Source organism: Chamaea fasciata, unplaced genomic scaffold (genome assembly GCF_029207755.1).
Source record: "Chamaea fasciata isolate MVZ Bird 193981 ecotype frontalis unplaced genomic scaffold, bChaFas1.0.hap1 SCAF_11, whole genome shotgun sequence".
NCBI classification, from domain to species: Eukaryota; Metazoa; Chordata; class Aves; order Passeriformes; family Sylviidae; genus Chamaea; species Chamaea fasciata.
In genome coordinates, this window is record NW_027094096.1 from 24953832 (window position 1) to 24980105 (window position 26274).

At 50.9% G+C, this 26274-nt stretch overlaps 1 protein-coding gene and 1 long non-coding RNA gene across 3 annotated transcripts in view; one reads left to right on the forward strand and one right to left on the reverse strand.

The window, feature by feature from the left end:
- Nucleotides 1-1334: 1334 nt before the first annotated feature.
- LOC136295415 (uncharacterized) lies at nucleotides 1335-3461 on the forward strand. The gene is made up of 4 exons (XR_010722663.1): nucleotides 1335-1792; nucleotides 2064-2164; nucleotides 2483-2585; nucleotides 2683-3461. It is a non-coding gene; the product is annotated as an uncharacterized lncRNA (long non-coding RNA).
- A 1476-nt stretch (nucleotides 3462-4937) lies between these two features.
- PLD1 (phospholipase D1) overlaps nucleotides 4938-26274 on the reverse strand; it is a 61119-nt gene continuing 39782 nt past the window's right edge. For both annotated transcript variants that reach the window (XM_066193733.1, XM_066193732.1), the window contains 11 exons: nucleotides 24941-25069; nucleotides 24517-24635; nucleotides 24218-24331; nucleotides 18604-18714; nucleotides 17837-17925; nucleotides 14362-14475; nucleotides 13212-13261; nucleotides 12180-12314; nucleotides 11109-11262; nucleotides 10368-10482; nucleotides 4938-9835 (listed from right to left, as the gene is read on the reverse strand). In XM_066193733.1, coding sequence (XP_066049830.1) covers nucleotides 9611-9835; nucleotides 10368-10482; nucleotides 11109-11262; nucleotides 12180-12314; nucleotides 13212-13261; nucleotides 14362-14475; nucleotides 17837-17925; nucleotides 18604-18714; nucleotides 24218-24331; nucleotides 24517-24635; nucleotides 24941-25069 — 1355 coding nt within the window. In that variant the 3' untranslated portion in view covers nucleotides 4938-9610. The remainder of the gene's footprint in view (nucleotides 9836-10367; nucleotides 10483-11108; nucleotides 11263-12179; nucleotides 12315-13211; nucleotides 13262-14361; nucleotides 14476-17836; nucleotides 17926-18603; nucleotides 18715-24217; nucleotides 24332-24516; nucleotides 24636-24940; nucleotides 25070-26274) is intronic.

The window sequence follows — 26274 nt, forward strand, 5'->3', positions numbered from 1 at the left end:
GCGGGCAGGGCGGTGGCAGGGCGGGCAGGGCGCTGGCAGGGCGCTGGCAGGGCGGGCAGGGCGCTGGCAGGGCGCTGGCAGGGCGGTGGCAGGGCGGTGGCAGGGCGGTGGCAGGGCGGGCAGGGCGCTGGCAGGGCGGGCAGGGCGCTGGCAGGGCGCTGGCAGGGCGGGCAGGGCGGTGGCAGGGCGGGCAGGGCGCTGGCAGGGCGGTGGCAGGGCGGTGGCAGGGCGCTGGCAGGGCGCTGGCAGGGCGGGCCGGGCGGTGGCAGGGCGGGCAGGGCGGTGGCAGGGCGGTGGCAGGGCGGGCAGGGCGCTGGCAGGGCGGTGGCAGGGCGCTGGCAGGGCGCTGGCAGGGCGGGCAGGGCGGTGGCAGGGCGGGCAGGGCGCTGGCAGGGCGGTGGCAGGGCGCTGGCAGGGCGGGCCGGGCGGTGGCAGGGCGCTGGCAGGGCGGGCCGGGCGGTGGCAGGGCGGGCAGGGCGCTGGCAGGGCGGTGGCAGGGCGGGCAGGGCGCTGGCAGGGCGGTGGCAGGGCGGTGGCAGGGCGCTGGCAGGGCGCTGGCAGGGCGGGCCGGGCGGTGGCAGGGCGGGCAGGGCGCTGGCAGGGCGGGCAGGGCGGTGGCAGGGCGCTGGCAGGGCGGTGGCAGGGCGGGCAGGGCGGTGGCAGGGCGGGCAGGGCGGTGGCAGGGCGCTGGCAGGGCGGTGGCAGGGCGGGCAGGGCGGTGGCAGGGCGGGCAGGGCGGTGGCAGGGCGGTGGCAGGGCGGGCAGGGCGGTGGCAGGGCGGGCAGGGCGCTGGCAGGGCGGGCAGGGCGGTGGCAGGGCGCTGGCAGGGCGGTGGCAGGGCGGGCAGGGCGCTGGCAGGGCGGGCAGGGCGGTGGCAGGGCGCTGGCAGGGCGGGCAGGGCGGGCAGGGCGCTGGCAGGGCGGTGGCAGGGCGCTGGCAGGGCGGTGGCAGGGCGGGCAGGGCGCTGGCAGGGCGCTGGCAGGGCGCTGGCAGGGCGGTGGCAGGGCGGTGGCAGGGCGCTGGCAGGGCGCTGGCAGGGCGGGCAGGGCGGTGGCAGGGCGCTGGCAGGGCGGTGGCAGGGCGGGCAGGGCGCTGGCAGGGCGGGCAGGGCGGGCAGGGCGCTGGCAGGGCGGTGGCAGGGCGCTGGCAGGGCGGGCAGGGCGGTGGCAGGGCGGTGGCAGGGCGGTGGCAGGGCGGTGAGGGCGGTGGCAGGGCGGGCAGGGCGCTGGCAGGGCGGTGGCAGGGCGGGCAGGGCGGGCAGGGCGGTGGCAGGGCGGTGGCAGGGCGGGCAGGGCGCTGGCAGGGCGGTGGCAGGGCGCTGGCAGGGCGCTGGCAGGGCGCTGGCGGCTCCCCGGGGCCGCGCACGCTGAGCCCGCAGCCCCCTCTAGAGGAACGCGCCCGCCCCGCCTCGGCTTGGCGGAGGGCTCGGGTCCGCCGGAAAGAATCTTTCCAGCAATACGCCTTTTTTTTTTTCTTGGATGGGTTTAATCCGTCGCTGTGCACCAGCGCAATATCGGGCCCCAGCACTCCTGAGCCCGAGCAGCCCCGGGCTTCCAGGCGGTCGGCTCCGGGGCTGGAGGGGACGGGGATGAGCAGAGCTGCAGGAGACGGCGGGGTGCCGCCGAGGCGAAGCGGGGAGCAGCACCGCGGGGAAACCCTCCAGGGTCCTGCCTTGCAGGGCTCCAGGCGTGTCCCCAGCTGCAGCCGGCATTGCTTTGGCGGCAGGTTTAACCCAAGCTGGAAGTGCAGGGGTGGAGATGAACGTGTCACTCGCAACACGAGCTCCCTGTAGGTGCGGGTCGGTTTAGCCCAGGACCCCGAGCCGTAGGCACGGCCTCCCTCAGCCACGGGCTCTCTATCCTCACATGCACCTGGACACAACAGCTGTGCCAGGCCAAGAGTCGGGTGGATTGTCACCTAAGGGTGACCTAGCCATGAAAGTTGGGGATTAGGTGGATTGTTACCTCGAAGTGACCTTGGGGCCGCTCTAACGCAGCCCCGACACAGCCTAAATCCCTACACGTGATTAAATGCCCAGGATACATCTGCATTACTCCTTCCAGGCAGGATGTGCTGCTGGCCAACAGAGAGTCCTAAAAGATATGTGGGGATCATCCGGGATTGCCTGTGCACGAGACAGGAGACACCCGTGGAAAAACATCCTGTAAGTGCTGTCTGTAGTCAGTGGCTACAACTGGGGCTTGTGGCAACAACTTTGTTTCTGGAGTTTCCCTGTTCCGTATCTGATACTGGTCAAAATGGAGCTTTTCTGTAATAAAGAAAACCACTAACTCTACTTTGAATTACTTCCATACACAGTATCTACTTCATATTTCTGCAGTTACAGGGCTTTTATATTTTATTTCATAAACTGTGTGCCCATTTCAAAAGGAAGCATGTCTGAAAGGTGAAAACCCAAACTGTTAAAAACCCCCCCAAACCCAAAAAAACACAACCCAAAAATCTCAAACCTGTTTTCAAGCTGAAATTACTGCAAGAGCAGCTGTCTGCCTGGAGACGCTGGAGCATCCTTGTGATGTGTCCGCTTTAAGCCGTGCTTGGCCCTGGATTCGCCAGCTGGAGAGGTGGGTCCAGCTCTTATCTGAGCTTCCCTTGTGCCCACACCACCTTCAGTGGCCTTCAGCTTCCCAGCGGGCGACCTCCAGCTCACCTGCCCCGCAGGACTCCAGTTGAACACCCAACCCTCGGCCCGGGGCAGGTTTCCCAGTCAGGATCTTCCGCGTGGACAGGCCACCTGCTGGGCACCGAGCAGCACACCGGCAGCATCCTGCTGCCACTGGGCATCAGAATCTCCAGGGGACAGACACCTGGGAAGCCTCACTGTCACCATCTCCCTGTCCCCCTTGCCTTTGTCCTCGAATGGGAACTCACGGGATATTTAATTATTGAAATCAGGCTGAATATGGAGAGATTACTCACCACGGATTCTGGGGATAAACAGTTTCCTTTGCAGAATAATTTCTTTTTTAACAACCCCCCCCTCCCCTTTTCTCCAAATTAATTTCCATCCCAGGCATGAGCCTCTGTAGAAAATCTTGCCATAATCATTTTGAGCTAAATATTCTGTCTAATCAGTCAAAGCAGTGGAACCAATTTTGAAGCTGTCACTTTTAATTTTTCCAATAAGAAAAAAGTCGAGCATTTCACTCACAGTGCCGTTGTGATTCCAGCTCTTCAAACCTTCGCTCCACTGCATCAGCGCTTCAGAGCTGAACTTGAAAACGTGAAGAGCTGGCACAATTGCAGAGAAACTAAAATAAATTGATTTTTAGCAGTGAGAAGAAACCTGTTTCTTCATGTACCCTTAGACCTGGCTCACAAAAGCTTTTCTTTTTTTCCTTTCTTCCCTGCATTCTTCCTCAGAACAAAAATAACTACAGCGTATTCGTGATTTCTTGCATGCAAAGGGCTGGCACTCATTAAAGTTGATGTGTTTTTGAGAGCTTGGTGCATAAATGCCGCCGGAGAAGGGCCAGAGAGCAGATGTGCTGGGTGCTGGGGTTGGTAAGAGCATTCCTCCTGTCCCTGGCACAGCATTCCTGCGGACACATCCACAATGGAGAAGCTGACCTGTGGGAGGAGGCAGGGAACAGCCTCGGCACAAAAAATGGCCGGAGAAATCCATCGTGGAAAGAACAGGTTGTTAAAACACTCCGGCAAGGGCACTTTGTGTTCAGGGCAGGCGTGGGCTGCGTTCCTGCTCAGTGAGGAGCCATCAAATTGAGGCTTTGCAAGTCCTCCCGGGAGCAAGTGGGAACATTCTGGTCGGGGGAACGTCAGGGGGAGTTTTGCCATCGCGTTGCTGCCTCCCTGCACTCAGCGCCAGCCATAGCCGTAAGCTGGCATTCACTTCTGCTTTTAGGGATGGAGGGGAACAGAGTCAGGCCCTGTAGGAGCACTGTGGGAGAGGGAAAACAGCAAAAGCAGCAGCAGTGCCCTCGAGTTGGGCCCCCATTTGAATCCAAAACAGAACCCACCAGCTACTAAGGAAAAACGAACCCTATCCCCCCCAAAACCAGGACAACTATCTAGAAAAGGGAAAGGATCCTTCCTACAAATCCACACCTGAACTCCCTGGGTTCAGGACCGCTTCCCGTTTCACATTCATTTCACACCAAGATAGTCTCAGTTGTGATCCCCCAGCTCTCCTGCTGCTTGCAGGGAAACCAAACAATGCCAGCAGGACACGGGCAGCCTCAGCTGTGGCTGCCCTGTGTGAGCCCACAGCCACCCCGCTGCCATCCAGCAGCCCCGGGCTCAGCATCATGCACCCAGTGGCAGCAGAAGCCAACAGTGTCACTCGGCAGCTGCCTGATGCCTCTTACCAACCCCCTGCCTCACCCTCCGGCTCTGTTGTCTCGGTTTATTGTGTCTGTCGAGGACACAGATTGGGTTTGGAAGTTCTGAAGACGTGGAGAGCCCTCTGGCATCTGAGGAAGGAGATGAAACCTAAGAAATGGAGAAGTTAATATGTTTTCAGTCTGCAAGAGAGCTTGGAAATGCCACTGATGCTTTATTAATCTCTTCTGCCCCTGGAGGACAACAGGCAGCTGCTTCTTCCTCTCTCTCTGCTGAATTTCCTTTACTGGAAGTTAAAAGAGACGGGGGCAAGTTAATTCTATTTTGGAGACAGAGTGTTTTTGTCTATGCCTTTCATAATGCTTTTGGATTATTAAAACTCCTTTAAAACACGACTTTTTAATCTATTTAAGAAGTCCAATTTTCTTCCTATGCTGTTTCACCCCAGCAATTTCTCTCTCCCAGGAAAACCCAAATGACTCAAGTCTAGCCAGTTTTATTGCTGTTCCGGGCCTTTCCCCATCACGTCTTGGCTGCTGATACAGAGCAAGGACAGAACTCATCCCAAGGCAGGATGAAGCCCCCAAAACAAGGAGAAATGACACCAAAGCCAAACGTTCTGACATAATGATGAAAGGTTGTATTTTCAGTCCATTAATACACATTCATTTACCAGATACAAACAGAGTGGAGAGGAAAGCAATCATTAGCAGGAACAAGGATACAAAACTCAATTCCAGCAGCCTTCACAGAAGGGATATTCAATATCACAGCAGCACTGTCAGAAGGGAGGGACGCACGGACACCTGTGCTCACACCCCTAGTGGAAGCTCTCCTTTTGTGGATTAGTTGAGCTAGAGATGTAATTTTTTTAAAAAAACAACAACATTCCCAAAACTGTGACTTTTTGACACTTGTTCTCATTTCCCTAGTGTCAGGACTAGGGAAAGTTGGAATTACTTACATAGAGGAGATTTTATGAAAAGACACTGGAAGGCTAAAAATAGAATAATCACAAATACTGGAAAATACAACAAGAAAGCAGGCAGGGAAAGGAAAATAAGGGGGGGGGGGGGAAGTGACACCCCAAGAGGATCATTGCCTTCAGTGGTCGATGCATGGTTAGTGGGGTGGCTCCACTTTGATGCGCTGAGATTCACATGCCGGCCTTGATTCACCGCCATGAAGTTACACTCTGGGCTCAAAGCAGGGTTCTGCAGAGCTCCTGGTTTCAGCAGGATCTCAGCAGCGATTGCTTGTTTGAAACCATTTGCAGAGCGAGTGCCCCAAGCTGTGACAGTGTGCTCACATCTCGTGGGGAACCCAGGGGGTGCCAAGCTCTGCTCACATCCTGGCCTGGAGACCACTGGGTTTCTTCCCCTTGGCCACACTGCACTGCACCATGAAAGCTTTGCTGCTGGTGACAGGGGTCAGCTTAGCCCAGCAGGGATTTGGGGCTCCATATGCAGCAGGAGAGGGAAATGGCATTATCCTACAGTACTCTCAGACTTGTGTGGGAATGTCCCCACAAATGCAGCTCTGTGCCCAGGTACAACCCCCTGACTGTCCTTGCTACAAGTGCTCGAGGCTCCTTACACTGAAATAACAACAGCAAACCACATCTGCACTTGATTGTACAGGGATGTTCCTTTGGGAGGAATAAAGATATTGTAAATTATTCATGGAAGAGTCCCAGCTAGGCAACACCTGCACTGAGGTTCTCCCAGGGACAGCACGAGGATTGCAAAATCTTGTTGGGAAACTTGATCAAAAGAAAGGAAAATGGAAGATTTGGGGTCTAATGCAGCAAGGCTCACACCAAATCAGGGGACGAACTGAGACCAAGAGACCAGAAACTGAGCTGAGCACTTTGCCTCTTCCATGGAGCACTGGAGTGGTTCTCCTATAAATTGTTATAAATTAGTACAGTTGTTGCAGAAAATGACATTTTATCCCTCATTTTTTAAATCATGCATTAACTTTACAGTGAAACATTTATCCAGTCCAATATCTACACAACAAAACACATATTTTAAAATATCGGACTATTAAAATTTAAGGAAAGGCGTGTGAGTTCTCAAAGAGGAACATGTTAAGGAATAAATTAAAGGGAAAAGAAGTGTTCAACTCTTGAATTGCAAAATAAAGTCTGAGCCTGAGAGAAGTTCTCACTTCCTATAGTTCTAACAAATAAATGCCACAAGAAACAGCTGATGTTTCTGGGGCTGCTAGTGCTTGAATCCACATCACCTGTTCCAGCTCTGGGTATCCTGGGTGACCCTCTCCAGTTTGAAGCCCACGCTGGTGTGACAGACTAAGAAGTAGTGATTGTTCCAGGTGCAGAAATCAACTCTCCCAAGCTGTTCAACTTCACAGACTTCTTAATATAAGAAACAAACCTGTAGCTGACAGGACCCAAGGAGCCAGCTCCATCAGCACAGCCCGGGGTGAGAAGGAGCAGAGCCTTCGCCGGGTGCGGCTCCAGCCCTGCTGTCTGTTTGGGCCGAGCAGCGCTGCTCCCACAGGGAACTTGGTGGATGCTGAGATCTCCCCCCTGTGCCCAGGCTGCCCTGCACACCCTGCTTGCATTTGAATGCCGCTAAATTCCTGGTGTCGGGAATTCAGCACCAACACAGGGGAGGGATGATCAGGGCAGTGCCTCTGTTCCCACAGAGGGGAACCCCCTCCCAGAGAGAGAGCCGACATCAGGCCTGTCTGCTACCTCAGTAATGAAAGACCTTCTTAATTAGCACCTTTTCGTACCAAATCAGTCAATTACATCTCCCTCCACGGCTCTGCTGTCACTGGGGACCAGCAGCTATCACACAGTGGGCCGAGTGTTGCAGAACTGGAGTGGTTTTTCCCCAAAGCAGCCTGGCAGAAGGGGAGTTAACACCCCTGGAGTTAGGAAGCCCCAACAATCAGCTACCTACCGTTTTCAAAGACGATGTAAGGATAATTTAACAATTATAAAAACCTTCCCTAATATGAGGATGAGGAGAATAAGAGCACTTAGAAGGTGACAGGAGTGTTGCGCTTCAAGGTTCAGTGTACAGGTGGTGGGGTTGAACACTTCCTGACTCTCAACGTGGACCTGTGTGACTGACAAGGATTCTCTGGCAGGCTGGAATTGTTTAAAGTCAGCAGTCAAACTAAAACAGCTAAACATAGGAGAGAAAAGCTCTGAACCTGCACTGATGTGAAACGACAGGACACCTTTGATCTTTCTCGATTGTAAATGGTCAGGGCACACATTGCTTTGGTTCTGCGGGGGGTGACCCCGGGTCAGTTTTTTTAAGGGGAAAAAAAAAATCAAGGGAACATATTTATGTGCTTACAGCATGCCAGGTAAAACCATCAACCCCCTGGACTCAATCACATAAAATGCTGCACATGCACTTCCCAAAGGTGAACCAGACCACAGATGCCAGAAAGGAGTATAAAAGGCAACTGCAACGAAACACAGGGGTAAAACAGTGGAAGCTATAGAAATGGGCTGGATTTGGAAGAACATCTGGGGTTTGTTCCCTATGTGGGTGATGCAGCAGGTACAGAATAAGCTGGTGCCTATTCACAGGTCTGAACACAGAAGGCAGTCAGCTCAAATGTCATGCCAGCTACATTTTGAGGATAGCTAGCTGACCAGTGGGATTCTTTTCCAGTTAAAAAACTGTTGGAAGAGCCAGAAAAGAAAAAAAACAATAAACTCTTCTGTGAATTAAAATAAATACCAGTTCACTGGGCCTTTTGACCAAGGAGTGTTGAGCACAGGTATTACTCTGGGAAGGGAAGGGATGCCTGGATGCAGGTACAGCAGAAGAGCTCAGCCACCCACTCCTCCAGATCCAACTCTCCTTAAGTGTTCTCTAATGCTCCATTTTCCCGGTGGCTGACACAGCACTGGAGACTGCCAGGAACACCTCAGGTTGGAGCTGGATATGAAATTGGGAGACGTGGCCTCATTGCAGGATGGAGCACAGGGGTAAGACCCAGGCTGGTGGCCACCACACGAGGTCCTAGCCCAGGAACTGTAGTGTTTGTCCCAGGATGCTGGATTGAACTGCTGCTTCTCTGTACAGGGCGGTGCAAAAGAGCTTTCTTACAAAAGAGCTTTCTGACAGCAATAGAAAACAGGAATGTGCATGCTGAGTTTTACCTCTGCTTGGGAAGACATGTCCTACACGACTGAACTCAAGGTTGTGGCTGGTTCAGGAAGAAAGCAGAGCAGAGCCTTTGTCACCTGCTCCCCTTCCCCCCTGCATTCACCCCACCTACAAATCCACAAAGCTCAGTCTGAGCATGGTGTCAGCTTAATGGCCTTTCCTTCTTTTAAACAGGGGGAAAAGGATTGAAATGAAAATCTACTCATATGCTGCAGGATAAATGCACAAGCAGAGTGAAGAGCTTGGTTCAGATCATGCTGGCTTTGGAGTCTCAGTCCTGTTACATGCAGTGCCTTGGTTTCCCCTGGCTCTGGACACCTCAGGCTCGAGTTGGAACCTTGATCCTCTCCTGAGGAAAACAGTCACACTCAGTGGGACCAAGCTGATGTCTGCAAAGGCCAGCAAACTCCAGGGACGTCCAGCACCTCCAGCTCCAATGAGACTGCCCTCTGCCAAGCCTGAGGGCTGCTGATTGCTCCAGCTGCAATAGGAAGAGGATTTTTTTTCCCCCAAAGGGATGAAAAGACCAAAATGCCGATTCTGATACAGGATTGTTCGTCTGTTTCCCTTTAAGAAATGAAACACCTACACTTGGAAAGCTGCAGGACAGCCCAAGGCAGCAGCAAATGGCACTTCCCTACAGTGGCAGGGCTGCACAATGTGCTCTGATGGGGTGTGGAAGGCGTGAGATGGGGAACTCCAGTGAGCCAAGGTGCAGACACCCAAAGCCTGAGAAGCAGCACACGCAGCCCACGAGTCCTGTGCAGCCACAGCACGATCACAGTATGAACACGACCACAGGATACAGCTGGAAGTGGTGACAACATCTATTGGGAGTTAGTTCCTGTCCTAGGAAGTAGCCTGCATCCTTTAGATGCCCAGAACATGCCTGAAGAAGTAACTCCTCCAGAGGTTAAACTTCTCATCTGCCATCGTTTCCAAGTTTTTCTGCTCCTCTTGTCTGCTAGTGTCGATTTGCTTCAAGTTCCTCCACCAAAATCTTTCCGAAGGGCTCATTAGCTTGGTGGAGAAGCTTTTTGTCTCCTTTCGCTTTCCAAAATCCCGTATTTTTCATTAACTTCTCTCCTGAGAGCAAGACTTTAAAAGGTAAAGCAGTGTGCATCTTCTTAAGTCCAAACCTCCATGGGTACCATGGACTCCTTTGTCCCGACGGAGGGAAGCAAATACTCTTCCTCCAGAAAACGGAAGGGGAATTGTACTAGAAACCCACGAATCTTTTTTAATTCCTCTGCTGCTTTCGCAGGATCATCATTTGCTAATTTGGGCTTGTTGATGAAATCACGCAGTTGGGTTAAATTATTCACCTGGTCACTGGGAAGGCATCGAAACACCTGATCAAAACAGAAAGAAGTCACCTGTCAGCGAAGGGGAAATGCAGAGTTCCTGAGAAAGACCAAAGCATACAGTGCCAATTCCCCAGGATGGGAGTGACTGAATTAAGAGCCCACAGAAGAGAGAGGGAAGAGGCATGTGCCTGTCCTCAATGAAGCTGGAGCAGGCAGAGGGGAAGCTCCGGGGCCTTTTCTGATCACTGCAAAAGCTCATTAAAAGACAAGTAAAATTTGCTTCTACTCAGTTACACTGTGGCTAATTACAAGCAGTAGCTGCACCACGGCCATTCACTGGAACTACAGCTGATGCCAACACAAGGAGAAATCTGATCTGCTGCCTTCATGGGTGCTGTCACATTGAGAATGCAACAGCTCCGGTTTCTCGTTCACAGCTCTCGCATCTCATTTCTTCAAAACACCTCTGAGGGTCCAACCCCGGGAACTCCCTTTGCCCTCCCTCTGCTGCTTCTCCCATTGGCATCTGCTGCCTCTGTGTGGGGTGGAGGGAGGGGGAAGTTGCTGTGCTCCTCACTTTATCGAAGATGGTGGCATTGCGAGCTGCTGTGGCAATCCACACCTCCTTGAAGAATTTGTCACAGACGGGATCCTGGTGTTCTGGATTGAGATCGGAGCCGCCAAGGACAACCCTGAAAAGACAAAGGGATGGATGCTCACAGAGGCTGAAGCACTGGGCACTCCCCTCTTGATAAATGCCAGGAGACAAGGAGTTTCCTTGGGACTTGCCAAATCCTGTGTGCTCCCAGCACCCTCCCACTCCAATCCCCTGTGATAATCTGGCAGCTCTAATGCTGCTCGATTTTCTCCTTTTCTCCTTTTCTTCTGTGCAGTAACTGTCCAGATGGAAAATAGGGTAGGGGAAAAAAAAAAAAAGGAAAAAGAAAAAGGCCTTAAACTAAAAATGGCCCTGTTGTGGGCCAGATGGCTGCTCCCAGCAAAGAAGCTTTTTTTAAAAAGTGACACTGCCACCCAAGATTGAGAGAGTATGCAAACGGGATCTGGAGGGGGAACACCACTTGTTTATGAGCTCCGCCAGCGAAATCCTGGAGCAAAAAACCGATTTGTAAAATCAAGCTACCAAGCCGTGGGCAGGAGCAGCGCGAGGAAGGCCAGTGAAACAGCAGCAAAGCCCCGGGCTAACCCAGATCAAGCAGAGCTAAGCCTGGGCAGGCAGCCCATCAGTTTGGAAGGCTGTGGGGGGCAGGTTAAGGCTGGGCAAGCCCTGCCCCTACCCCTGCCCAGTGCCCACACCCACCTGAAGCAGCGCAGGCGGAGGGACTGGGCGAACCTGCCGGCGCTGTACTGCTGGCCGTCCATGACGGAGGGGACGGTGTCGCTGTCCTGCACGATGATGGCCATCTCGCTGTCCCTCTTCCCCAGCATGCTGCGGTCGTTGATGTTGGCGGAGCCTGGGCAGGGCAGGACGAGGCACAGGCAGTGTCTCAGCGCTGCTCCTGCACAGCCTCCACCACCACCCCCGGGGCCCTCCGCAGCCCTCGGCTCCACGGGGAACCATCCACGGCTTCGACACGGAAAAACCCCACCCCACGCCCCAAGATTTCAGCTTTTATATTTCTCAGATCCTGTACCGCATTAGCGTATAAGTAACTCCATACAGAGCGTGAGTAAGGTCATCTGAGACCACTGCTTTGAAGGGAGGGAGTATTTCGAGTCTTGCCAGATCTGGTATTCATTGGCCAAGCTTTATTTCTGATGAAAATAGCTCAAAAAGGGCTTCTTTATGGAAACAGGCTGAAATTCTGCTGCAGTGTAGAGCTCTGAGCCTGAACTCTCTTGTCTTTGCTTCATGTTCTCATAACAAAGACGGTAAGAGAAGGGGATGAAATGATATCTATTGCTCCCTATAGCATATTGTCCCATTCTTAGGAAATGGAGCTGATACATGACACATGTTGTCCAAACCTTCCAAATTTTACAGCACATTCTGTTCTTTCAGGAACAGATGACAAGTCTCACAAGTCTTCCTGCTAGAGCAGAGTTTGATACAAGACAGATGGACAATATTCCCTGCACTGGGATTCTCTTCACGGTTACACACAGATTTAAAAGATTTCAGAACAACAAGTTAAATGACAGCCCTCTGAATCCTTTCTTCCCTCTTGAAGAATTTATGAGTTTGGTTTTTTGAGTTTGTTTTATTTTAAAACAGCAAAGTATTTCCCAGGAAAGAAATGACAACAGAGAAAAGCCCATGGCACTGCAGCCTGCACTGGGCACGGGGATGGGAAGGGATTGATCCAGGTATTACCCAGAGCCCCAAACCCCTCCTGAGAGCCCCAAACCCCTCCTGAGAGCCCCTGCTCACCGATTATAACTGTGTTGTCATCAGCAATGAGCAGTTTGCTGTGCACATAGATGAGCTCTGTGACCAGTTTTCCTTCCAGCTCTGCATATGTTCGAAGGCCACAGAATGATATGTAGTTTATCCACTTATCTCCAACTGAAAATGGAAAGACAAGAAAACTGATGGGATGAGGGAGGTGGAAGAGAAAAAAAAAAAAAAAAGACCTTGTTTATATGAAGACCCCTATGAATAACACTCATTTTTCACTTTAAAAAAAAATTATAAATGAACAGATAAGAAAAATAATTTTTTAAAAAAACAGACTTGAATATTTGCTTGTGAGCTCACTGTGCTGCTCTGAGACTCTCACTTCAGTGAGAAATGACTCCAGTCTCCTGGGCACAGCACAGTAGGTGGACTATGAGACTGTTTTTCTGCAGATCCTGCAGGAAGGAGGCTGGAAGCAGGTGTTTTGTCCATGGTCAGTATGGCAAACATGTCCTAATACCCTTGTGCGCAGTTCAGACTTACACCAGCACCTAGAACAAATGAGGCATTATGCATGGTCCTAGTGTTTGTGATGTGTGGGTTTTCACAGTGCTCCGATTCCCAGCAGAGCAAATTCCAGCAGGATTCCTCATGGCAAGGAAACAGCCTCCTGCTCAGGCAGGTTCTTCCTCTCCACATCTGGCAACTGCCAGAAACAAACCCTGCCTGGGATCCACGGGGAAGGCTGAGGGCTCATGGCTCCCAGAAGCGTGACCCCGCTCAGGACATCTTCCAAATAACACAATCCCGAGCAGCTGCAACTGTGCTGTGCTCCTCCCTGGGGTGTTCCCCTCCTCTGGATCAGGGCTGCAGCCAGGTCTGAAGCCTGACAAGCGGCCATGGCTTGTGTGACCCCACGGAGCTCCCCATGGGAGGATGGTCAAGGAGGAGGTCACTCACAGCCCCACGAGCCCGTACCGTGTGTTGCCCTACGTGTTACAGATGCAGCCATCAAACAGCAGCATCCAAAGTAAACAACACAGAGCAGAGGAATGAAGTTCTTACCCTCTGCCTTCAGCTGGCCCAGGATGGAGTTTTCCCCTCGGCACATGGTCCTGGAAAGAAGGTAGGCAGCCATCAGCAGCCCCGTGGCTGCGGAGAGCAGCACGTGCTGGAGCAGAACCAGGTGGGGTAAATCACTAACACAGATGCCTCGCACACACCAGGGGAAACAGGGGGCTTCCAGAGCACACTTTTTTTCCCCCAAATGACTGCTACAACATCGAGGACTGCCCATGTTCCAAAAGGAGCTTATACCAAGCCGTGGAGGAGCTGGGGAGCACTTCTGCTTTCTAGAGCACGTGCAATGATTGTAAATGTGCGACAAGCAGGGCTGCTACCCCCTGTGTCAGGCCTGGATGTGAAATCACGTTAAGAAAATCATTGACACGTGCAGAACACCAGGTCAGGGGGTTTGTGTGATTATGGCTGGGCTGGAAAAGCCACAGCTGGAATTCCACTGAGAACCAACCAACCCATGGGCAATTTCCTCTGGCTGCCCTTGCAGGAGGAAGCTCAGGCAGAAGGTCAGGGGGCTGTGCTACTTTCCATCTGCTTGTGTCCCCTGCCCCGCTCGTCCTCCTGGAGGTGCAGCAGGACCCCTGCAGGCCAGCAGAAAAGGGGGATTTCACTCTGAGGGTTGCAGCAGTCTCTGCACATTGACTATGCCCTGGCCATACCATAACATAGCAGCTTTCCAGTAAAACCATCTTGGGACATTTTGCCCGCTACATTTCTCAGCGCAAGGACTACCCTGCTGCATCTCACGTTCCTATGAGGTCTGCTGGGCTACAAGTGCCCTCCAAAACATCCATCCTAGAGCAGGGGAATCACACTGGGGAAGATGCCATTGCCTGCATGGGGCCAACGGGCAGAGCCAGGCCAAAAGGGCAGATTTGGAGACAAATCTTGGTCAGCAAGTCTGATTTAATCAGCTAAGGGGAAAACAAATCATAGAATGGTATGGTTTGGCTTGGTTGAGCCTTAAAGTTCATCTTAGCTCCATCCCCCTGCCGTGGGCAGGGACACCTTCCCCACGACCAGGTAGCCCAAAGCTCTGTTTTTGTTGGTCACAGTGACGGCAGGTGGGGCCTGGGGAGCCCCTGCAGCAGTGGAGGTGCGCAGGGCTCTGTGACACCCTGCCTGTGTGTGGTACCTGTAGTTGAAGTGCATGATGGCCTGCAGGGCATTGCCCCCGCCCGTCGAGATGTCCCCTTCAAAGCCCGGCAGCAGCGGGATCACCACGTATACCCGGAACCGCTTGTTCTCCCTGGAACACGAGAGAGTTGGGGGGAATATCAGCCTGGGAATGTCCCATCAGCCCGGACAAGTCACAGCTTTGCACAGGGTGAAGTCCCCTCAGTTTCACTTCCCCCGAGATGGCTGACTTGGTTCCCATCCAAGGCCACCACACAAATTTTAAGGGAGCAAAGTGTGAAGCGCATTTTCAGTCCCAGGAAATCATCACCTGCCATCAGTACTTCTCTGAGTGCTCCTTCAGGAGGAGAGGGAATAATTCATTCTCAGCAAACAGCAAAAGAAGCTAAAGGAAAAGAAACACATTTTGACTGAAATTCAGGGGGAGGCTAAGGATTTTTCAGATTGTGTCTGCCACTATCAAAGTCTGTTTGAGCACCCCAGTAGCAAAGTCACACTGATACTGGTGCAGACTGGTGTGGACAGCTGCCTGGCAGAGCACAGCAAAGCTTACAGAGCGCTCACAGGCAGAAACCCAAAACCTAACCCAGCTGCCTCCTGGCTTTCTGAAGTCAGAAACAGCACAAAAGGTGGAAAAAGTTCAGGGCACAAGCAAAACACTGGTCACTGGGGGAAGGCAAATGCGTCCTTGATACATCACAGCACCCAAAAATCTCAGCTCCAGAGTTCTCCAAACTAATCCCCACCCTAATCGTGATCCCGTTCAGAACAAAAGCTCCTATTGTGGCACTGCTTGGGGCTTTTCTCAAAGCTCCCTTTGGGTTTCCTCCGCTGACAAGTGCCAGGTGCATCTGCTCCGAGAGCACTTTCCAGGTGCCCCTGGGCGCTGGGAATCCCCTGCTCTGTGCCTTGGAGGAGGAGAAGGAAGAGGATGAGGATAATGCTCCACGGAAGGATGCTGCCACTAGATGGCAAACAGAGTTTAATCAGCTCACAACCATTTCAAAAGCACTCTGAGGATGAGCCAGATGCAGTTTTTGCTAGAAGTACTCCTTCCAAGCCATGCCTGTAAATTTAGGGGTGTGGGGGTTGTGAAGCACTGGGGTCCCATCTTGAGCTGGGAGGGAGGCAGTGAAGACCTGTGTGTCCTTCGTTTCAACCAGTGCTCCCTTCCAGCTGTGCTGGGTGCTGCAGACTGGCTCTGGTTTGCCAGCAGAGCTCACAAAGAGTTAATGAGGCCTTACCCAGATGCAAGAGACTGTGAAAACAAATCTGTTTGTATCATGAGAAAGGTCTACCAACAAAAGCATTCCCCAAAAAGCAGCTTGTTTGTGTAAGGACAGTGTTTACTAAACTACTTAGAGAGCCACCCATGAAAAAAGAGGAAACCAAGAAAAGAACATTATTAATAACATCAGTAGAAAATATTTAGTCTAGAAGAGTGAGGAGTATACAAGCTCACTACAGACCTTAATTTATAGTTAAACGCTGTTTTCCTGGGGTAGTTTGGAAAATCAGCATTATGATAGGAACCATTTAGGTCTGAATTTACTTTTAATCTTAGGTAATGTGGAATTTGAACCTTATGTTCAGTAAGGAATTGCCAACATTAAGCCAGCATGATACTGGTATAAAATTGGAGTAATGCAATGCAGAAGTGAGCATCATATCTGGAAATGGGTCACTAGGAATCTGTGTGACCCCCTTTTGGGATAGACTTTTAGTATCCGGACAGAATGACACACCCTACATAAACTTTATTTAACAGGAAAACCTTAACAGATTACCTGGAGAATTTGCTGCTGCCTCAGCAGCATTGCTAACAGCAGGCAGCTGACACAAAGGGCCTGTGGTAGTCAGTTCCCAAAGGCAGGACAGGCAGTCTAGAGTGGCTTTCCAGGGGGGCATCAATCAGCACAGAGATCACAGGATCACAGAATGGTTTGGGTGGAAGGGACCTTAAAGCTCTTCCAGTACCGAGCCCCTGCCCTGGGCAGGGACACTCTTCCACTATCCCAGGCTGCTCCAGCCCCATCCTACCCGGCCCTGGACACTTCCAGGGATGGAGCAGCCACAGCTTCCCTGGGCAACCTCTGCCAGGCCCTCACCACCCTCACAGGGAAGAATTTCTTCCCAATATCCAATCTAATCCTCTTCCACTTCAAAGCCCTTTCCCCTTGTCCTATCACACATGCCCTTTTCCAACATCCCTCTCTGCTCTCCTCTAGCCCCTGTAGGCACTGGAAGGTGCCCTAGGATGCTCCGTCCAGCTGCCTCTGAGCCTCAAAGCTGCACTGCTCCTCATTTACCACAGGTGAGAAAATCCATCCCATCTTTTCATACTTAGCTAAAATCAATTTTTTGAGCTATTCACTGCAGCTCACACAGATCACAGGAAACTCCACCCTGTTGTTAATGGCACAGCAGATAACACCCATGCTCTCCATGTTTCAATAGTTCTCTTCTTTCCACAGTACTCTGAACAAGGCCTGCCCCAGGGCAGCTCCTGTGGCCTTGCAGACATTTCCTGCACTCTGGTGGCTGCCTCAGGCTGGGTGCCTTTATACAAGTAGGAATTTCCAAGCTCAAGTACAAAAAAAGAGCAAAATTCCTGCAACCTTGGAGAGAGGACCTCTGGAAAAGCAGAGCCTGAAGAATTCTGGACAATTACAATATGGAAAAAATAATCCATACAAGAAAACATCTCCATGCATGGCAAAAAAAAAAGCCCATGAGAGATGAAAGGGAAAAGTTTAGAAAGTTTCCCGTATATCAGCCCAGCAGGAGCAGGGTACAGTTTTATACTATGAAATATATGTCTCAAAGAGACTCCAGGGGAGCAACCTCAGGCAAGGCTGCCCAGGATCAAAGTGAAGACAAGCCACTACCTGTGGCATTAATGTTAACATAGGGTTAGGTGTGCTGAACGAGTGTCTAAAAAACACGGTTGGATTCAATCCACCCAGGAACAAACAACAGTCCCCTTGCAAAGACTGGAGGTGGTGAACACCCTCCAGCATGTACCAGAAAAAGTTGTTCAAACAATAGCAGAACCCTGCAGTCGAGTCCTCAAAACGCGTTTGCTTCCCCAGTTTGAAGCCGCTCCTCTCTAGATGATTTAAATAAACCACAAATCCCAGCTCACCCTTCCCACCCATGAAATTGCCTGACCACCCAGCTCAAGGCAAGCTGGCAGTGGAGCAAAGGTGTCACTGAACCAGAGCACAAAGGACGTGCCTTTAAACAAGTTCCATAGTTAAAAATACATTTACATTGGGCTAAGTCCAGAAAATCACTTTCCGGATGCAAAGAAACCACTCAGGAGTCTCACTGCTGCAAATGCAAATGCTGGACCCCGTCAGTTCTGTGTTGGCACAGCTACTGCCCAGCTGTGTCCATTGAGGGGGTATTTTTTGCACCACAGCATGGAAATACACCTGAAGACTCCCACTGCCTCATTAAGAACAGGTTACCTGTGAGCTTTCAGAATCCTCTGAGCAATCGCATCACCGATCTTGTTCCAGACAACTTTGTCATCAGCACAGCTAATAAAAAACTGGTTCTGCAGGAAAAGCAGGCAAAGCTACTGTCAGATACCACCAGCAACCAGCCCAAAATATTTGCATGCTTTATTTCAGACCAAGAGGAACTAAAGATAGCTGGGTTTGTGTGCCATTGGAGTGGAGGCCTTTTTTAAATTATGATTAAATGATATGTGTGTCTGTGCTTGCTTAGGGAATGAATTAGTCCTTATTAATCACACTCCTTAGAAAGTTCATGTAAAGAGCAACCTAACAAGAGGCCAAAAAAAAAAAAAAAACAAACAAACAAAAGAGGAGAAAAAGCATCTCCATTCAACCAGCACTGAGTGTCACTCTGACACAAGAGATTGCTGAAGCTGAAGGCTGTGTGGATGAAGAGCTGCCCTGTGAGTGGGAGGTTTGGGCATGCACAGGGGACACTGCAAAGCCACAGAGGGGACAGGGAGACTATTGCACAGGCCATGAAAGCTGCTGGCAATTTTGCAACAAGCATTATAAAGGAGAGATCTGCTTTTTTCCACCTCGTGGTCAGATGGCTGTCAGGGTACACAGTCTGGCCTGAAGACCACTGAAGGTAATGGAGCTGTCTAAATGCATAAAAACTTAGGACCAAATCTCAAGAAGTAACTACCCTCCTGATGGCTGCAAGCCACGCCCAGAGCATCAGGACCCTCCTGCCCTCCCTCCCTGCTGCTCACCTCTATGTAGATGTAGTGCTTGCTGTTCTCTATCACGCTGATGTAGGCTTTGTGGATGGACTCCTCGTGGTATTTAATGCCAGCAGACCAGTCAGCAGCAGAGCGGATCACCTGGAAAGCAAGAGAGAGGCACCTTCAGCTCTGTCCGTCCAGGACAGCACCATGGCACTGAATTATCCCAGAGGCAAAGCTCTTCCCTGGCACAGCCAGGCTTTCACTAAATAAGGTAGTTAAGTCCAACATCTATACTGCATTTGTAGTTGTGAGAAAGGACATTTAGAAATAGTGTTAATGCTTAGCAATGCTTTGATTAAAAACATAAGAGCCCTGTCCCATTGCTGCACCACTGCCCTCTCCCACCTGAGCAGCTCCAGATCCTTGTTCTTGGTTAAGGTCTTATGATAAACTGCCTTTTTAGGGATGCCCATCCCCATCAGTGATCTCCTGCCCAGCACTTTAAAGCTGCTCCCTGGCTGGGGCAGGGTGTTTCTCCCCCAAGGAGGCTGTACACAATCGTACTGTCAGTCTGATAACGCAGGCGGTACCTTTGTCCTCAACACTCAAGGTCACTTGTTTCTTCTGCCAAATTCTCGCACAAGCCATCCCATTTGTGATCACACAACTTCTAAAATTTTTAGTTCAGCTGCCCACATTCATTTCTTAGTTTTTACTGGAAATCCACATTTAAAGTAGATTCCTGCAAGACCGCCAGGGTGCGTCCTGCCCCTCTGTCCTGCAGTTTTTGTGCAAGAAAGCCAAACCAACATGAGAAACAACCTTTGTTTGTGCTCTGGGCCAGCCTGAGCAAGCCCCACAGCAGTCAGCATCCCGTGCCCCCCAGCCAGAGATGCTGTGGCACCTCGTGCTCCTGCACTTTGAGTCAAGAGGCAGCCAAACTACGCCCCAAGTGATGCTTTCCTAGATGGAAATGTAGCTTTTAATTAAGTGTTGGCGGAGTACGTGCTTGGGAGAATAGTTACTCATTAGCAGTCTCTCTCTTTAAACATTGTCACGACAAAAACATTGAAACAATAGCCTTAAAATATCTCAATATAACCATTATACTGGAACTTGGGGCCAGCCCCACACAGCACAAGACCCAGGGGCTGGAGATGTGCAAAATGTGTTTGTCAGTTCCAGCTAATTCCTGATCTCTTGGGAATCGACCAAACCAATCCTCTCATCTCCAGAGCATCTCTGGAGGTGGCACTCAGGGCCACTGGAGTTCGGCAGCAGATGACTCCTGAGCTAATTCCCTCACCTGGACAGGAGCTTTCTCCAGTATCTGTTGTTCTCAGTAAAAACCAGGCCCTGCATCTCTTGTATTTGGCTGCTCTCTTGGCCGACAGGAGGGTGCACTCTGCAGTCTCCCTAACTGAGTGTTGGGGTCACAAAAGTTGGAGTGAGGGACCCAGCCTGAGTACAAGGGCTGTCACAGCCTTTAGCAGTGCCAAACAGCTGCCCTTTGCCTGCATAAGCCTCTGCAAGACCGTGCTGATCGTTCCCGAAGGTTTTTAATCACTCATTTAGTTAACAAAGCCAAGGCTGAGTGTTCCCACTCATCCCAAGCTGAGCACTGCTGAAAGAACACTGAGCACCACGGCAGACTTGAGATCTTGAACAAAATTCTACCACTGGTATTAATAAGCTGTTACTGGCATTAATAAGAACAGAAAAAACAGTTTTTCTGGGTAGAAAGCAGGCTAATTATTCCATACGCAGCCTGGACTGGGGCTCACAGCACTTCCACTTTCACCAGCACAGCAATCTGGAACTGCACTTCAGAAAGGGGCAGATTGTACCTTTCTACTATACAAAGTCTGATTTTTTTTTTTTTTTGGCAAGTTAACATGACAGAACCATCACTCAGGACCACCCCTTTCCAGCACCACGACTTCCCAGTGCATCATCCACCTGCCCTTCCCTACATTCCTCCTCACCCCTCCACATAACTGACACCCCAGCTCACTCCACACCCTGGGCTGCCCCTATTACAGTGCCATCACCCCTCTGCCTCATCCCAGAAAAAGCTGGCACAGCCCCACCCACAAAGCTCCCATCAGATAAAACCCCAAATCCCCCTGCAAAAGGGAAGAAGAGGTGTCAGAAAATGTTGGGTGGGGTAGCAGAATGAGTGTAAGGTGTTTCATCCTGGACCTCCTCAAAATGAAGCTGTTTTTAACAGGTCTGCAGCCACAGGGACAGGACAATGCCACCAAGGCAGCATCCCGTGCAGACAAAGCTACGGCACTCACAGACACACATACACACACCTGGAAGTTTCCTACACAGCCCTTCCCTTACCACTGATGTTCCACCTCACACTTGTGGACACCTCTCTTTCCTGTCAAGGTATTTAAAGGCAGCTGGTTCAAACCCAACCCGTTTCCTGGGGAGAAAAGGCCACATGCTGCTCATCCAGTGCTGGAGTCTCCGTGTTCTGCCTCTCCATTCCCCTCCCTTGAGCCTCTCAATAGCTTGTCATCCCTTTAACTTCTCTAACTGATAACAAGGGTAATAAATGTGATGTTTGCTGAGGGTTAGTGCATAAACCCTGAACAATGCAGGGCTCTCCTGCAGACTTCAAAGAGGTGAGGGCGTCAGCAGCTGCCAGAGCATTAAAGTTTCATTGCATTTCCATCAGGAATGGGATGTTGCCTCACCACGTCACATCTTTTGCAATGCTGGCTTTAGCAGATAACTGCAAACTCTGGAGTGGAAATAGGGAGATGGAACAGTGGAAAAAAATCTGGCACTGCCTCTAGCGGATCTCTATTTGACTCTTGCAAGAATCAGTGTGCTCTTGCAAAAATCATTTTGCTCACTGCAAGCAAAGCCCCGAAGTTCAGATGAAAGAGGATGGGAGACCATGCCTGACTCCTTTTCCTCCTTCCCAGCCTGTACCCCACAGCGTGTTTCCCACACACACTGCATTCATCCTCCCTGCCCAGGGGAAAGCCCTTGTCAGTGCTCTGTCCTCCCAGAAATGCTTTCCTACCCCTCTCCTCTCACAGAGGAGAGCAAAACCAGATGGTACAATGAGGCTGGAATCTGCTGCTGACAGGTCAATGGTTTGGGCTTGCAGCAACACTGCAATCCCCACGGATCCTTTGTGTTTTCCCTTCCTCTGATCTGCCCACATTTGAAGACAGATTTGCAAACAAGGTCAGAAACAAGAAACCCAACAGCCAGGCTTTCCTCAATCACCCCACAGCCAAGGACAGTCCTGGGATGCTGGATTTTCCTCGGGGCAGTAACTTCTGCCTATAAAAATCCCTACACAGTACTCAAATGGAGAGAAGAGGATTGGCTGCTGGCCGGCCAAAGGATTCAATGCTAAGAACAAGAATGCTGTTCTAGTTTTTCTGGATAAAAAGCTGGTAAAAGATTGTACGATATCTGCTTATTTCTCTGCAGAACTGTACCGCTGAGAGGAGATGCAGCACCTGAGCCCTCTGCTCCAAAATGAATAAATGGGACAGGCAAGAGGTTGGTATTTCTGTCCCTGCAGAAAAGGAGAAGTCACACAGGGATGCCCTTATGCACACCCTGGGAGCTCCAGAAAACGGCCACCAGGAGGGGGAGCTCAGATCCAGGCTGCAGGTGTCCTCCCCTGTCCCCTCTTCCTACAGCAGCCAAATCTGAAACCTCCATTAGGAGGAGAGACTGAGTCACTTGTGGATTTGCAGTGGGACTTCAGGGATGCTCGGGGCACTGGTGTCACCCGGGGACCAAGGGAAACCAGGCCAGTGTGCGTACTAGGGAGGAGACAGTCAAAATTTTGCTGTGTGCATGCAAATCCCCGCCTTGGAGCTTGAGGAGGTCACCCAGAAATCATAACCCAGCTGACGCAGCCTGGGGACCTGCACCCGGGCAGGGTGCCCCAGCCTGGGCACAGGAGCCCCTCTCGCTGCTTCCACCATGCTTGGCATTGCAAATGCCCCACCAGTTTTCCCTCATACTGAGAAGGCTGATACATCTCAGGATAACAGATTTGCAGCCTAATATCATGTAGTTCTATTTATTTGTCTACATGCAGGGCTATTTTGACAGATGCATAAATAAGAAATGAGCAAGGTAGTTTCAAATGAATAATTTACAAGACAAACCTGCTCTCTTTCTGCTGTTTATGGCATCATTGAGAGCAGCCCCTCATTTCCTGGATGTATCAGTCATTTGCAATGACTCAGCAACGCGGCGGCCAGGCTGGTTTTCCAACTGCTCACCCACCACTCAGCACTGGAGTCTGTGGATTCTGCAGTCACCATTTGAGCTCCATCCTCCTCTCCCACAGCCTGATGCCCTGAGCCAGCCAGCAGCTCTGCAGCTGGACTGAAGAGAAGCTGGATCTAGGTTGTTTTCAGTTTAATTTCTCCTTTGGGAACTGCTTCCAGTTCTGTAATCAATTGAGCTTAACTTTTTGCTACAGCAAACCCCGTGATTTAGAAGTTGTGGCTTATCTTGTGGTTACAGCATGCTCAAGGGACACAAGCCCCATCAATTCCATGAGAACAAGATTTCCCAAAAAGCTGGTGTCAGACAGACAGGGAGGCATTTACATCCACAGGGAACAGGATGATGCCTGAAGGGGACTACTTCCCAAAAGCTGGAAGCCTTGCTTTGGAGGCTGATGTAAAACACCCCAGACCCCGACACAAGATCGCTGTGATGCCCATCCCTCACACCACACTGAGAGGAGCAGACAATGCCCTGGCAACCCACAAACCCAGAAAAAAGCATCTTATTTCACTAAGCTTCCCCAAGCAGTGCTGTCATCTGGGCAGACCACTCCTTACAAAGAGCAGAGTCATGCATTTTTCCTGGGTTTGGTCTAACAACTGCTCTTACTTCATACATCTTTCATCCACAGAGACACACAATGGTTTTGCTGCTTCAGCACAATTATTTTGACTTTGTACTCTTAAACAAATTCCTATTTCTGCTGGGTAACAGCAGTATTCAAGTATTTGCACTTGATAGAGCAAACTGGGCTTTTAAACAGAGGTACTTCGGCAATTCCGACTGTGAGAGCGATTGTCACGAATCAGACTGTGGGCTGTGTTGAACTTCAGAGGACCCACAGGGGTGCAGAGCTGCATAATAAAGTGCAGATGAAGTTCAAGGCAGAAAGCAACAGCCCCAAGACTCCACTTAATGCTGGGCTCTCACTGACCACCACCCGTCTGAGCGAGGCGTCAGGGCCTGGCAGACTGCTCTGAGATCTGAGATAAACACTCAGTGGGTAACCTCAACCCATCAGGCCTTCTCGAATCATAAAGCCCAAATGTTAGATGTTAGATGAAGAGCAGCAGAAAACAAATCATCAAACCGCACTGCTATGCAAAGTCAGAGTGTTCCCACCACTTGAGTACTGCACACACTTTCGTGCCCTTACCTCAAAGGTGGAAATATCAATTAATGCCTCTCTGCTAAAAGATTTGCATTGTTCTATTGAGATTGAGGATCTGATCACCTAGTCTGTCAGTTGAATTAGGTAAGTTTTGCATCTTATAATTCAAGTTCTGGAGAGGGTCTGTCAGGCATTCAAACTTCCTGGGAGGGTGCAAAACAAGCCCTCTGAGGAGTATGTGAGCAGGAGACCACCAACACCCACCTGGACTGTGGCAGGAACAGCCTCGGGCACCTGATACTTCAACTCATTAGCAGTTTGCTGAGATTTTGGCAACAGGAATGGGTAGGACAGGGACCGGTATTTGGGTTTCATAATCTGCACAGGGGGGAAAAAACAGATAAAGAAAAAATGCTCGACAAAACGCTTGCAACAGATAAAGAAAAAATGCTTGCAACGTATCAGAACGACACAAGGAAATAAAACAGATGCCTACAAAGGGCCGGGGGATGAGGCAAGGCCGTGCTTATCTCCTGGCCCCCAGCAGTGACAACCACACCCACCTTGGTGAAGTTCCAGCGCTGGATGAAGTGCCGGGCGACGTCGCGCGCGGCTCGGCCGTGCACCACGGAGGAGATGTCGTGCCAGGGCATCCTCGGTGTGGTGTATCTGTCAATGAAGTCTGTGGGACAGGGGAGCACGGTGGAACTTCCTCAGACAACGGACATGAATGTGGAAAAGCACAGAGTTCCCCTCCTCACGCCGAGGTTTCTGGGACATGGCACCAAGCACCCCCAAGGCAAATGACTTGGACGGTGACAGCATAATTGGCCCTAAAACTCCTCAAAGGGAGTTTTGCTGCTTTTTCCTAGCAACCAAACCAAACCAGCCTCGTTACCTCTGGCTTGGAGGCAGGAAAAATATGATCTGAGACCAAAAAGGTGCAGAAGAAAGATTGGGGGAATGCAAAGACCCCCCCCCACTCACCAGCAAAAGGCTTGTCGAGTTGAACCCAGTCTTTAAAGACAAAGTTGCAATAATCTTTTCCATGCCAGAACCTGGTTTCCCCAAGCAGCTCTCCAACACCCGTCTTCAGGCTACGGATGGATCCTTTATCTGTCCCAGGCAAACAAAACAAAAACACGCTCCAAAGTCATGGCCATCCACTGCACACAGCAGTGAGAGACCCACAGCCACGGAACAGCACTGGTGGGACCTGCCAGCCCCAAGCAGCTGAAGCCGGTTTCTCCCTAGTCCTCCTGTTACTTTCAAGCGATTTATGTTTGCATTTTTTCTTCCCTATTTCAGTTTCTTTTTATACAATCAGATGAGGTTATATACCTCATCTGAGGTCTGTTATGGAAATGAAAAGCAGATGCTGAGTTTTATCTTGGACTACATCCCCCCCAGAACCATTTGCCTTTCCCCAGTTTGATAACACCTAAATATTCCCATATGGCAGTCCACGTCATGTCTATCATCTACTTCATATATTTTACATTAATAGTGAACTAATTCCATCTTCTCTGCCAGAGAGTTTATTATTTTGCCTCTCTAGCAGGGTGTATCTCCTCTAATAGAAGCAGTATTTATTATCTAGAATGACTTGTTCATATTCCCTCATGAAGTATTGTGGGGTTTCTTAGTTTTGTTTTATTCCAAATAGCAGTGTTATTTTTGATATAATTTTACGTGTTGAACAAATGGATCCTGAATTCCAAATTCCTGTTGATTAGAAACGGTCTAAAATACTGTATGCAGGGATATTCCCTCCTAATAGGATCCCTTTTTCAGAGCACATATTTTGGTGCAGTGAATTCTTTTTCTGGGCCCTTAAAAAATCCAAAAATGTTGGCCTAGACCATAATCAGTTAACTGGTGTTATTTCCTGACCCTGAGAGCAACCTTCATCTGTGAGACCAAATGCTAATGCACTAATTATACAGCAATGGCACGAGCAGAAACCTCCTCCTAACCCAACCATGCCACCAGGTAACCATAAAACCCCTCAGCACACAGAAAAACCAACTTTCAACAGTCAACAAAACACACACTGGCAGCATCACAAGACCAGGGGACACAAAGCAAACCCCGCCAGCACCGCTGTGACCCCGCTGAGCCGAGCCGAGCCAAGCCATGCCAGAAATGCCATGCAGCAGGTTTGCACCACAGCTGCCTCCGGAGGTTTGAGCTTCTAGTGAGAGTCCAGGTGGAGCTGGGGAATCACTGACTCGACGTGCCCGGGTGGGAATGGGAATGTGTGGGACACAGGCCAACACACGCTCCCAGCGCCGCGCTCCGATGACTGCACAGTGACTCAT